The 12982-nt window shown below is 35.6% G+C and overlaps 1 protein-coding gene across 2 annotated transcripts; it reads right to left on the minus strand.

Annotated features, from left to right (window-relative positions):
- Nucleotides 1-1116: 1116 nt before the first annotated feature.
- On the minus strand, nucleotides 1117-11725 carry LOC113718021 (phragmoplastin DRP1C). 2 transcript variants are annotated; one of them, XM_027242923.2, is made up of 16 exons: nucleotides 11284-11717; nucleotides 11089-11152; nucleotides 10453-10557; nucleotides 9141-9242; nucleotides 8296-8346; nucleotides 8130-8191; nucleotides 6880-6970; nucleotides 6658-6722; nucleotides 6291-6485; nucleotides 6073-6192; nucleotides 5909-5979; nucleotides 4641-4866; nucleotides 4226-4276; nucleotides 2944-3193; nucleotides 1855-1994; nucleotides 1117-1716 (listed from the first exon to the last, which is right to left on the minus strand). In XM_027242923.2, exons 1-16 carry the CDS (start codon nucleotides 11419-11421, stop codon nucleotides 1591-1593), a joined length of 1857 nt encoding a protein of 618 aa, XP_027098724.1. In that variant the 5' UTR covers nucleotides 11422-11717; the 3' UTR covers nucleotides 1117-1590. The 2 variants fall into 2 exon arrangements, with proteins under 2 accessions (XP_027098724.1, XP_027098725.1); XM_027242924.2 differs by lacking the exons at nucleotides 1117-1716; nucleotides 1855-1994 and having other exon boundaries at nucleotides 3094-3229; nucleotides 11284-11725.
- Between the last annotated feature and the right edge of the window lie 1257 nt (nucleotides 11726-12982).

Raw genomic sequence — 12982 nt, forward strand, 5'->3', positions numbered from 1 at the left:
CTTAGATAGGGTGTCAAAAGAATTTTCAAATTGTGCAGCTGGAAAGAGCCATCAAGAAATTCTTGAGTGCAGGGTCTTCGGAAACACAACTTTCTTTCATTTTTCCATTTAGAATGAGAGTTTCCAGATTCTGGGGTATCCCTATATGTGATGGAATTTCCTCTGTGTGGATCCTGAGAGCTAGGAACCTTAGATGAACCAGATTGGATATCATAACAAAATCACTAGTACCACTTCCTTCCTTGGTGTGAACCAAATCCAACACTCTAAAAAAGTCTAGAATTTGAAAGAAAGTCGACGATGCTTAACCCTTTAAATGCAAAATATGGAAGGAGAGGTTGTCTTGTCATCTCCGAGGGCCACCAGTTAATGAATTCCAAGTAGGAGATAATAGAGAGCAGGACTCGCGAAAGCCTAAAATTATAGAATAAACGATATGCTTCATGAATTGCAGAATAGCAACGGGTATTAGCATTTTTACCATACGTGTAGCGGGAAACTTTCCTCTTCAGATTTTACCATACCTGTTCATCTTTAACTCAAAGCATCTTTAACTCGAACATCAAACGAAGCCATCTGCAATTATGTTTGTGTATCTTTCTTTCCCTGATTTGGATGGAAAGCAAAAATATCGAATTAGACAGGAGAAAGTTATAGTGTTATAGACTTTGATTGTCAATGACCAGCCTAAATAAATCTTCTCATTGATTTATGATTTTTAAATGGAAATTTGCCAGCTTTACACCCGTGTTTAGATCTGAATTCTGAGCTATCAATTTTTTAAGTGCGTTTGACTTGGATACCAGTTGCGTTTGGCTGCATTAATATTCCTAAATTTGTTATGGATAGTTTGTCGTCCTTGGCATTTGACAGCTAGTTTGCCACTTGAGATTTCAAAATTAATGCATTGCTTTAGAATTTCAAGACTTCAAATATGGCTGTTTAAAATCTTTGTGCTACAATTTAGTTATGCAACTGTTTCATGCTTTTCTAGGGGTTCGAGTAAGATCAAAATCCAGGAGACTCTCCAGTTTGGTGTTTTCAACTATTCCAGAGAGTGCAGAACAAGTTTCATACATTGAACATCCAGATCCATAATTTACAGAGCCATTCCTGTGAATTGTTGAATTTGAAGAACAGTTGTATTTCCAATGGTTAACTGCCCCAAAAACCTGAGGCGTTCACCTTCCTTGTCGAATTGTCTACAGTGTACACTGTCGATAACAAGTTGTTACAAAGATTGCACTGAATAAGTTGCAAAAGAATGTGCCTAACACCTGCCAGGGACAGTAATAGGCAACAGGAAAAATATAACACAACGATCCACTAATTGAATAATAGTCCATCATCAATTGAGTGGTCATCTTTCAGAAAAAGCCTAGCAGAAAAAATAAAAGAATTGAAGAATGCAGAAATAAACCATGGCTGCCAACTTGAGATAAGGCCCATTATCCTGGAGTTCATGTACCTCCATGGATTATACGACAAAAAGAATAAGAATACAGATCACTTCCATTTTTGATTGAAATGAATAACCTGAAGGAAACTGCACCCTGTTTCTCTGTTTTCCAACTTGGATTATGCAGATCTTCACTTCCACGCTACCGAGTCAATTTCATCTCTTGCTGACTTGTAAAGTTCAAGCCTTCTACTTAGAGCTTCTCTTCTTTCCATAAGTGAAGGGTCTTCATCCAGCATTTTACCGAGCTGTGCCTTCTGAAAATACATGCACCGCAAGTGAACTCAGTTATTATTTCAAACCTTAGTATGGAAATCTTGTCAACAAAAAGACCATGCCAACAAAGGAATTTGCAGTGTATCAGTAAAATTAGTGAAAGGTCCAGAGTACTTCACCTCCCTCCTTCCTATTTGAGCATAGAAATGATTCAGCAGTGCTCGCTTTGCCTGTAGGACTTGGCAATAAACCACAGCCTTGGGAATGGTAAGCTTCAAGGTCTCACAAACCATGTTTACGTAAGCAGTAACATTTGACCCTGGTAGAGATGAAACAACATGTTCAAACGAATTCCCTGTACTTTTTCACCAGATGAGTCCATGGACTGTATACTTTCAACTAAACGAATGGATGAATACAAAATTATTGCATTTATAAAACATCGGCACTCAAACTGAATTTCTTTCCTTTTTCTATTTTTTGGTCCAGGGGAGGCAGAAGCTGAGACAACAATACTTGTCGAATACAAGATATGGATAAGTAATACCATAGTAGTCTTAACTACACTTTATGAAACCAATAAGCATAAAAAATGTATTAGGTGAGCCTAGGTATTTCCAAGGCCAAAGCTGACCAATAAATTAAGATACATGGAATTTCTTTTTCCCTTGTAATCCAATGTCATCATGCTCAATTTGAAAGGTACCAATCTTCTTTATTTGGATGAATTACGCAGTTCATAATGGTGCATTGCAGAAACATCTCGGAAAACAAGCACATACTTAAAAAAAAAAAAATACTAGTAAACTGCTAATGTAAATGGTATATAAGTGTTTTCATTTGTTAAATGAATTCCGCATGAAATGGTGTAATTGCTATAGTAAAACACTAATGGATGTCAGAAATGAAATTTTGCAATACTGATACTCGTAGAAGGCGTCTTTCTAGATTCTATCTCTTCCCCTCCTCTATCTTCTCTTTCTCACTTCTATCTATTCTTCCCTGTATCAATTCCTCAAAAGACTTTTTTCTGATTGCTAAATTTCAAGTACTTTAGCCCTGGCAAGTGGGAAGTGATCTTCCTTCCATTTCCAACATCTTTTTATATCTCATTGGCAGGCACAACTCTTCCAGTAAAGCCCCATGTTTCTAAGTCAACTGAATATTCGTTCTAAAGATTTAATATTTTTGCAGAGTAAGCTAACTATCTGCATATTAACACTAGACGTGAGTGGCAACTGTAAAAAGGAACAATGTAACAAGCATACCAATTCTCCTTAAATGGTTGTCTGTGTACCGATCAACATTTTGATTTGAGTTTGAATTTGGGGGATTTGTATTGTTTGGGTTTTTCTCTGGCTCCATCTGTAGCTTCCGGAAAAACTCAACTGTCAAGTAAGTTGACTCCATTTCAACCAGTCTTAATACAGCCTTGCGACTTTCATCACGAAATCTTTCAAGTGCATCATTGGCAGCTGCCGCAATGTCAGATTGAAGTGATGGGAATCGTTTCAACTCCTAGTGACATTAAAGGAACTAAACAATGTTCATCACCTTGTAGGGGCAAATACAGTAAGTTATTAGTGCAAGAGCATTTTCCCAGCAGCAAGTACACAGAGAAGATCAATTAGAAGTGAAAACATAAACTTCTCGAGAAAAAATTACACTCTTAATCGTAGCTGAACATTGTCTTTCCATTATAGTTCAACAGAAGTCAATTTAAGTATATTACTCATGAATCATGCAGTATTGATATTTAAAAGCATGAAGAACATGGCTGCACACAAAAGTCTAATACCAACTACACTCTGGAGGAAAAATAAAGATGGAGGGTGTAGTAGCAAGGCCTCTGCATATTATCAGATAGACATAGCTAAGGAAATCAGAACTTCAAAAGAAGTAAGAAAATATTTTATATTGAAGATGCAAAGTCAAGCACCGTCACATGGATATCAGCAGGAATCATAGCAGATTATACTGTATCAAGCTCATAAATCCTAATATGGTACCTATTTGGGGTGAGCTACATAATCCAGAAAAAGATGTAATATCTTTTCCATGAAAGGAAAAACGCCAAATATTCTTCCCTTTTCTTTGTCAAACCCCTTCAAATATTTCTTATTTCCATGTCGTTGATATTCTTCTTCTCCTTAAACTCAAAATTCCAAGAAGAGAAGAAAAAATGGAAACTATCAAGAACCAGACGGAAAACAATTCTGATTAATCTAATGCTAACGTGCATATTTCACACTAAGAAATTCAGACACAGTCAAGGAAAGTCAAAATTTGATCAAAAACCTTTTGCATGGAAGCCTTCGTGCCAAATTTTAGAGCCAAAGTTCCCAAATCCTAACAAATTTGATTAGCAAAACTGACAGATACCAAACTTTTATATTAATACTTCTAAAACACAGTCTTCAAACTTAAACCTCCATATTGTAGCATAAGACAAATTTCTGGTTTAAAAAAAGAGAAGCCTGGACGAAGCAAAATTTCATACCATAAACAAGTTTGTTAACTTGGTCAAATATTGTCAGTAAAAGTTCTTACCTGGGTTTCTGCAATCGACTTCCTCACAAGTTCTTTCAGAACGAAGTGCACCTGCCAAAACACACACACCAAAAAAAATCACCAGTAAGTAGGGACAGCTATGTATAACTAGAACAAGCTATTGGTCTCTTATCCAAATAAGGTAATGAGGCTACTAAAATGTGTCCACATTGCATCAACAACCTACCTCATTTACTAAATACCTTTATTCTAAAAGGTCTTAATTCAAACTGATGTCATAGGGTTATTATAAACAACTAATTGCTGGTGCTGTAGAGGATATTATACTCAGCATACTTTAGACATTTGAGGAGAAATTATCATTTAATCTCTGTTTCACATACATAGTCTGAAAATTTTTCATGAGTACCACCTAATGGGAATTTAAGAAATACTAAAGCGAATGCAATGTTACCGCATCAATAGAAGCCTCAGCAGGCCCCTTGAAATATCCAAGAGAACCATCAATGAGTCTTCTGTATCCTTGTTCAGGAGCTATCAAGTGAGGTTGATAACCATCCGCTTCACAGATAACTTTTTTAACATTACTTAAAGAGAGATGACGATCCAAGGGAAGCTTTTTCATTGCAGCAGGTAATTGATGATCAAAGACAGCATATATCCTATCTCCCCCTGGCCTCCTGTGAAAGACATATGTTATCCTCTAACATTCTTAGTAGAGAAACTTAAAAAGAAAAGGAATCCAATCAACATAAACTAATGTTATACCACCTAAGTTATACACGACCACGCAGGAATCTTCTTCCCCAAAGTTTAATGTGCCAGTGTAATGTCACACAAGATTTTCATCTATAATAAACTAAATTTAAGAAAGGAGAAGGTTAGCAAAATGCCTCCATAACTTGTATTAAACTTCCAGAGATATGGACACTATGTTAATTGATCAATTTTTCTGGTGAAATTTCAATTATTGACAAGGTTCCAACTAGACCAATCATGAAGAACCTGAGGAACAAATTGGTTTGTGCAACTTTTTTATTGCTCTTAGACAGGATAAGCATCTGAAATTAGGTAAGCTAAAAGCAACTATCCTTCCTAGAAATGCATTACCAAACAAGAAAGAAATGAAGGAGAAAAGCCTTCATTTAGGGCCATTGAGTCAGAGTGCATTTAAAAGGCTTTTATTGAAAAGGGCATATGGCTCTTCATTTGCTAGACATCTGGTTCACCTTTGTATGAAGGCAACTATTGACAAGGAAGAAGATTTAGTACAGTGAAGAATGAAGCTAAATATCTAAAAGGAACAGGCCTTCCATATATCCATTGTATACACAGCCCACTTTGACCTAAAAAACTTGGACAAGAAAGTTTTAACAATAAAAATACAAGAGTCAGGAAAAGTTATCATTGTGAAGCTCCATACAGGACAAGCACCTGAATAGCAGAGAACTGTCTCAGAAAGGTGTTCTTAACTTGCATATGAATCTTAGTTACAGGCCAGATGCATAGTCAGCTACTTGTATAGATCTCACTTTTAGCAGCCAATACTATAGTTCTGTGGAAGCTTAACCAAGAGTATCAAAAACATTTTTAATGACAATTTAAACCTGGAGTCACTGTTAAGAAAACTATATTCACGCTTTATCAATATGCAAGAACAGTAAAAAGAAACAAAATATCACATTCCTAACATTTTGGGAGGTTCAGAAGAACAGAAATTACCCTCCATCTAGATGCTCCTTGAATATTCGATCAAATGCCCGACATAGTTCCAAGATTGTGTAAAGCTGAGCCTGATAAACAGAGCAGAACACCTAAATATTAGTAATAATCTATTGAAGGATTTCATGTAAAATTTACCAAAATTAGTGTATGTCCTTCATTACCCCACCATCTACGCCTACAGGCCTGCCAATGCGATCCAACTCTGCATTAAGCTCATCGATGGCCTTATTGATTAAAGTAATAATACTTGGTATTCTCTGCCGAATGACAGTCTCCAAATGCTGATGCACGGAAAAAGAGAACAAGCCTTGTGAACATTTCTGAATGTATAGCCTTCTGTCAAATTACAATTGCAGTAGCATCAAAAATTAGAACAAACCTTAGACAGAAGTTTCGCAAGGTACTCTGATCCCATCTTATGGGCCAAGTGTCCATACTCTGGGCTGGACTGAAAATATTCTTGCTCCTTCCGACGAGCATTCGACATGTCAACATTTTTATTAATATCAGCCTGTGAGCGGTTAACAATTCCGACCCATGGGTGTACCAGCCTGTATGCTCTACCTTCAAGTACCTTCAATATTGACAAAAACAAGAATCCAAAGAGGAAACATCTTAAAGAGTATGAAGGAGTCAAAAGACTCAAAGAACAATATATCTATGAATATGTGCAAAAGTTTTTATTCCAGTGATGTTGATATGACCCGTGGTAAACATCCAAGAAGAAAAATGCTTTGAATTCATACATCTAAGGCATTGGTTCCTTGGTCCATTAGATCAAGTTTCGTCAATACTCCAAATGTTCTCTCCCCTAGAAAATGAAACAATCCCAGTTCAGTGACGAGTTCAATGACTAGAATGCATATTCAACAAAACTTAATAAAAACAAGTACAAAAATAAGAGAAATAAGATTGGTATATCCAGCAGACTGCTCGAAAAGAAAAATAGTACAGAGCATTTCCATTACCAGTAGGATCCACTTCTCTTGCGAGCTTTATGGCATCAGAAGTTGCAATATCTTGATTAGCAGGAGATATAGCTAATATAATGCAGTTTGGCTGAAAATGTTACAGAAAGGAAAGAATGAGAGAACTTGGATTCTGAATTTTCAAAACCAGATCAAGATAACAAGGTGGTAGATGAAAACGTTTCCATCAAAATTACAAAGCAAAGAGGAAGAAAAAATATTGAAATGTAAACCATCATGTTTTAGTAGTATTCACACCAAATAATCCTGTCATACAAATCAGGAGCAAACATAATATCACAATGCAAAAGACTGCCATGGAGTTTGGCTTTATTCTCCTTGAATCCTTTGTTGAAGGTATATCTGCACCTTAACAAACTAAAAAGATCCCACCAAAAGTGTACACGTTAAACCTAGCAGCCTGAGTGAAAGGAAAACACAAAACTTCTGGACACATTATAAAGGTTCATCCACAACAGCCCTCCAGCCGCACCTTGGCACACCTTACTAGTCTCTCCAATATGCAGCAGTACTAATAGATTGGACAAATGTCCTAAAAGAACAACATTCAAAGCCTCAAATACATCATAAAAGTACAAGGCTAATTAAGCTGTTACTTCTTGTTGATTCAAATAAAGTCCACCTTCAACCACAGCACAATCCTAGGAGTCTTATTCTCATTATCAATGAAAAGCAAAAGGCTGAGATTAAAATTGAAGTCAAGAACACAAAATTTAAATTATTCAAACTTTTGACTAGCTGTGCATGATACAAATTTTCAAACTTCAACAGCAGTAGATCACTTCCTGCAGCATACAACACAGTAGAGCCACCTAGACTAGAGTATTAGAAACACTTCTCTAACTAAGTAGACACTTGCTAAATTCACTTCACTTCCTACAGAATGTTATCTTATTGGTTAGGATAGTGGTTGCGAATTTCTTCAAGTTTGACAGCCAAAAACAAATAACAAGGATGTTTGTACATCATTGGACATTTTTTACAGGCTCTAGGAATATTTCACTAGTTGAACTAAAAAGTGAAAATTTTTGACCTTTATAGAGACAAAGTGAGAATGTCAGTGGCTCTCAACCAGGTTAATGATGGTGCACAAGAATATCCTCCAAATAAAATCTTAATATCTCTTAGTTCTGAAATCATTTAAGAAAAAATAACCAAAATATCATTTCAAACTTAATCAACTGTAATGCCCAAACTGATAGGTGTTGCAGGTTGGACACCATCCTTACCTTCTCAACATAAGAGCGAACCATCATTTCAATATCCTGAACAATACTGTCTGGCTGTCCCTCTGCAAGATTTCAAAAATCTGTCAATACTTATTATGTCAGTTAAGTTGTGCATCAAATGTCTGAGAGCGTAACTGTGCCTAAAGCAAAAGTGTTTGGTTCTCACCTACAGCAACCTTTGTCAACCCAGGAAGATCTATGAGGGTTAAGTCGACAACTGTAAGACAAAACATGGATCTTAGAAAAGTATGCTTTAAAATAGCAAAGGAAACAGCAAAATAAAAGAATTTCAAAGCGAGACAGACAACATACTGCAAACTAGATTATAGGATGTCGCATTGAGGAATCATGGAATAACAGAAACGTAAAAGAATTTCAGAGTGAGACAGAGACTGTACCACAAACTATGTTACACGATGTGACACTGAGGAATCATCGACTATAAGAGATTCTTAAAAAATAAAAAAAATTAGTGACACAAGATGGTCCATTGCAAATACTTCATCAAGTCTTGGAACTCGTGTTCTGTCAGAAAGTAATTCATACAGCATGTTCCTTAAAATCAAATTTGACTAGCTTAACTTAGCCTTAATAATTGATACTACACCTAGGACCTAGGATTTTACAATGTTTATATGCACTACTTATGATTTTACTTCTAGCGCAACACTTCCATCTTCGTAGTGAAATTTTGTGCTACATACACTCTAACCTCTCAATGGACAATGCCAACAAATGCATGTAAAACTTAATACAATCCACACAATTGCTGCTATTTGTTTGCTAATTGTTCTCAACTTATCCAAGCACACATTAACACTCCTTTTTTTTTAGGTTCAAGCTTGACAAAAGAGGGAACAACAAAAACAAAGAGAAAAAGCTCTTTTTTATGGGATTGACAATTTATCACAGAAGTTACAAGGCAACATGAAGGAAGCTTTTGTTCAGTATTCTTGCAGCTGTAGATTGTGACCAAAATGAAGGGATAAATGCAGAAGCCTGAAGACAAACCTTGTGGAGAATAAACGCTGAGGTGAATTGGAACGTTAGAAATTTGTTTAGACTTCCCTGTTATGCGGTCTGTCTCATCTGCAATCTCTTTGCGCACAGCAGCTGCAACAAGAACACGATGCCCACCAATAAGTGACATGTATCTCACTCTTGCATATAGACAGATGTGATGCAAGGGTAGATTAGGCAGCATCCCAGGTTGCATTAACATGGCAGCTATCTCATAATACAGATATCGTGACAACTAAAGCTTTTGAAAAGGAAAAAAAAGGGAAAGACAGTCTTGAATTGTCTGCATGATTATCAGGAAGCATAAGTGTGTGCAACTTACTATTCTCGTATAATGAAACAAATATATTTTGACATTTAGTTGGATGATCAATCTATCACAACCACAAGGCATCTATAGGCTGAATTAACTCTCGTAAAGACAACATAATTGACGTTACCCATGTCTGATCAAAAGGATTCTCTTCTTCTATTCAACTCTGTCCATGGCCTACAATCAGTCAAGTGCTTAGTTCTATGCAAATTTTAATCTATGTTCTAAGCCTGAAATTTTACCTTTCATTCCCCAGCTAATACATTTACCGTCTTCTTTAAATATAAAACTCCAAGAAAATTTGTATAATCCTGAATAGGTCCCATTGTTAGCCAAATTTAGCTTCCAAATCCTGAGTGAAATTTCAGTAATGACCAAATAGAAGAGAGGTGTTATACTGCAAAATGTGAGGTTAAGACACTTAGACATCCACTACGACAGTTCATGCAATAGAACAAAAAACAAGGAATATATATACCAAAGATTTTGGCACTATGTATCATCTTCCTACAAGTACCTTACATATTTTGATTAGTTCTCCCCTCAAATTTTTGGAGGACAAAAAATATCTTAGGCCTTCCCCTCCAATGTCTAGAATATGACAAAGATTTGTAACAACATGATCACTTTATTCTAAATATCATCTGATGTTGAATCTCAAAACAATACCAGACACTAACATGCAACATAAAAAGAATTAGACAAATAAAATCACCATAAATCTGTGATCAAGATCATTTCTTGCAATGCTTGAACACATTTCGTGCACCCATTCCCAACATAGGAATAAAAGAATGACCATTTTAGAATTCAAAGAAGCACTAGACTAAATATAACAAAAAACTTTACCAATATTATTGAGAGAGCCATATAGGGAAATAAACATCTCAAGGATAACCAAACAATGGAAATGGCCAATTAAATTACAAAACATCAATCTGGTCAAAGAAACTGGAAGATCCTGGAGATGGGTATTAGCTTTGGGTTTACCAAAGTCATTAAATCTCTTCTTTGGTGCATGGAGAAATTCAGCATATTCGGACTGTCCTTCTATCTTATGAAGTTGCAATACCAAAGGCCTCCTAGTGACAATACCTTCAAATTTAACAGGACAAATATTAGGAAAGGATAACACATAATGTACGGAAACTTGCAATCAAAAAGAGATGGATGATGGCTCAAAACTTGCAAATCAAGAAGAGATGGATGATGGCTTAACATTAAACTCCATAACTCCTTTTCCAAAAGAAAATTCTGTCTCAGAAGTAAGTATTATACTTCATATATAGCGCATAAAATTGGAATCTAAATTGCAAATACCAATTTTAGTTATTTATCATGAGTGGATTTGTAAGATTTTAGTGCAAAATGTACTGTTAATATACAATTTTTTCGTGTACATTTCATAAAAAAGTAAACACAATTGGCCACCAATATAAGACATCCATGAGCTCCATATTTCACAAATTCTCTCAAGCTAATGTTAATTTTGCTTACAGATCCTAATAATGATCCCAAAGACTCAATGATATCAATTTCAACAAAATACATAATGCAGAATAAATCATTACGATTATACACCAAAAAGGACTAGCAAAAAAATCAAACAGCAGCCGAGAAGCATACCAGATCCACGAGGCAGAAAATCTCTCCCAACAATACTTTCAAGTACCGATGATTTACCCGAACTCTGATTCATTTCCAACAAATCCCAGATAAAAAAAATCACAAATTCGGTCAATACGATTAATAAAAAGCATCACAAAAGAACTCAAAAAGAATCAAGAATGGGATTAAAATGATGAGAAAAATGAATGTGACCTGGCCACCAACAACAGCTACAGAAGGAAGAGCTTCCCAAAGGGACATGCCTTCACTGCCACCACCATGATCACCTAATACAGTGCAGGCTCTTTGGATATTGTTCACTAACCCAATCAAGCTCTCCATAGTTGCCATTCTGTTTTTTTTTAATTATTTTTTGGGTATGGCAAGAAAAAACGTGGTCCGATAAAATGTTGATTTTGGATTCTTGAGAGCTTTTAAAAATTGAAATGTGGGAAATAATCGAAGACAGAAAATGGGGTCAATCGAAAATTGAAGAATGATGAGAATGTGAAGAGCTGTGACGCGGAAACAGAAACAGAGAGAGGAGGAGAGAATATGGGAGGGAAGGACAAAACCGTTGGACAACATGTTAGTTGCAAAATGCATAAAAAGAAGAAAAAAAAAAAAGAAAGGAATAAATTCTTCTTCTTCTTCTTCTTTTTCGAGTGGCTAGCGACAAAAAGAGAATTTATTTTGTAAGGAACAAAATAGAGAATTTGATTAGGAACTAGGAAGTACTCTGTGTCAAGGATTGGATCTTACCTACTACATTTGGCACTACCTTTATTATTGTCATTAGAGGGAAAATTATGGTCAACTGCTCGAACTTATTAGGTGGTATTAAACTATTAATGTCTCCTTTATGACTTTTTTCTTGCAAATAGTTTACCTCATTAACATCTCATTGAAGATTGAGCATATGACCAACACACCAACCTTGGATTGATCAACGTAGTAGACAAAAGAATGGTGCTTCAAGGACAAATAAAATTGTTATTCCATTCAATTTGAGTTTTTTTTAAGCCCATCTGATTTTAATCTTTAAATAGATGAGTGATCAAAAGTTAACGATTAAAATAATTTGAAAGCTGCTTTAATAATTTACTTTGTTATATTATTATAAGCTATGAATAAACTTCTTACACTAAAATAAGAACATTCTTTGTTGCAATCTACCAAAAAAAAACACAAATTTTCCATATAATGAAACTAGTGTTGTTAATAAACATCATTGCAAAACATCTCCCATTGTTAGAGGGGTAAAATGGAGTTTCAAATTCTAGTAGATAAACTTACTAAATTGGTTTGGAATATTTGTCAATTTAGTCCCTAAACTTTTTCACTAAAATCAATTTCATCCTTAATAATTTTTTTTGGCCAATTCAGTCCTTCAATTTTTATTTATTATTCAATCAAATCCCTTCGTGGCGGCGCCACCCATTTTCATATTTCCGACGCAAAAAGTAGGGGCAGCTATAAGTGGGCTATAAAAATGAAAAAAATAAAAATATTCAACTGGACAAAAAAACCAAAGCTTCATTACTAAATTGGGGTGAAAATAGAAATTAGTAATTTTCTAAAAGCACGCATCCCTGATGCTTCGTCTTCCACGATCTATGGAGAATCAAGTTGATTCCTGACACGGATGCTTGTAACATCGTCCAGGGAGGCTAAAGATGTAACATCGTCCATCCCACATCCAGGAGCTAAAGATGCTGCAGAAATGGAGGCTACAGCCATTCGAACAGCCTTGGGCAAGGCCATAGAGGAAAACATGACATCCTTATTGATTCTTTCTGACTGCAAAGCTGTTGTGAATAGAATCAATACAGGATGTCAAGGCCTAACCTCAATGGACATGCTAATTGAAGACATCAGACAGTTGAGTCGGTCCTTTTGACAATGCACTTTC

Source organism: Coffea arabica, chromosome 11e (assembly GCF_036785885.1).
Source record: "Coffea arabica cultivar ET-39 chromosome 11e, Coffea Arabica ET-39 HiFi, whole genome shotgun sequence".
NCBI classification, from domain to species: Eukaryota; Viridiplantae; Streptophyta; class Magnoliopsida; order Gentianales; family Rubiaceae; genus Coffea; species Coffea arabica.

Bases quoted from the DNA above. Each gene is read 5' to 3' on its own strand.
- LOC113718021 (XM_027242923.2), bottom strand. From the start codon at position 11,421: ATGGCAACTATGGAGAGCTTGATTGGGTTAGTGAACAATATCCAAAGA. The intron at 6,193-6,290 runs GTTTGTTCTAAT...TCCGTGCATCAG, and splicing joins TTGCGAAACTTCTGTCTAAG to CATTTGGAGACTGTCATTCG. The intron at 4,277-4,640 runs GTAACATTGCAT...GTGTTTTGGCAG, and splicing joins CTGAGGCTTCTATTGATGCG to GTGCACTTCGTTCTGAAAGA.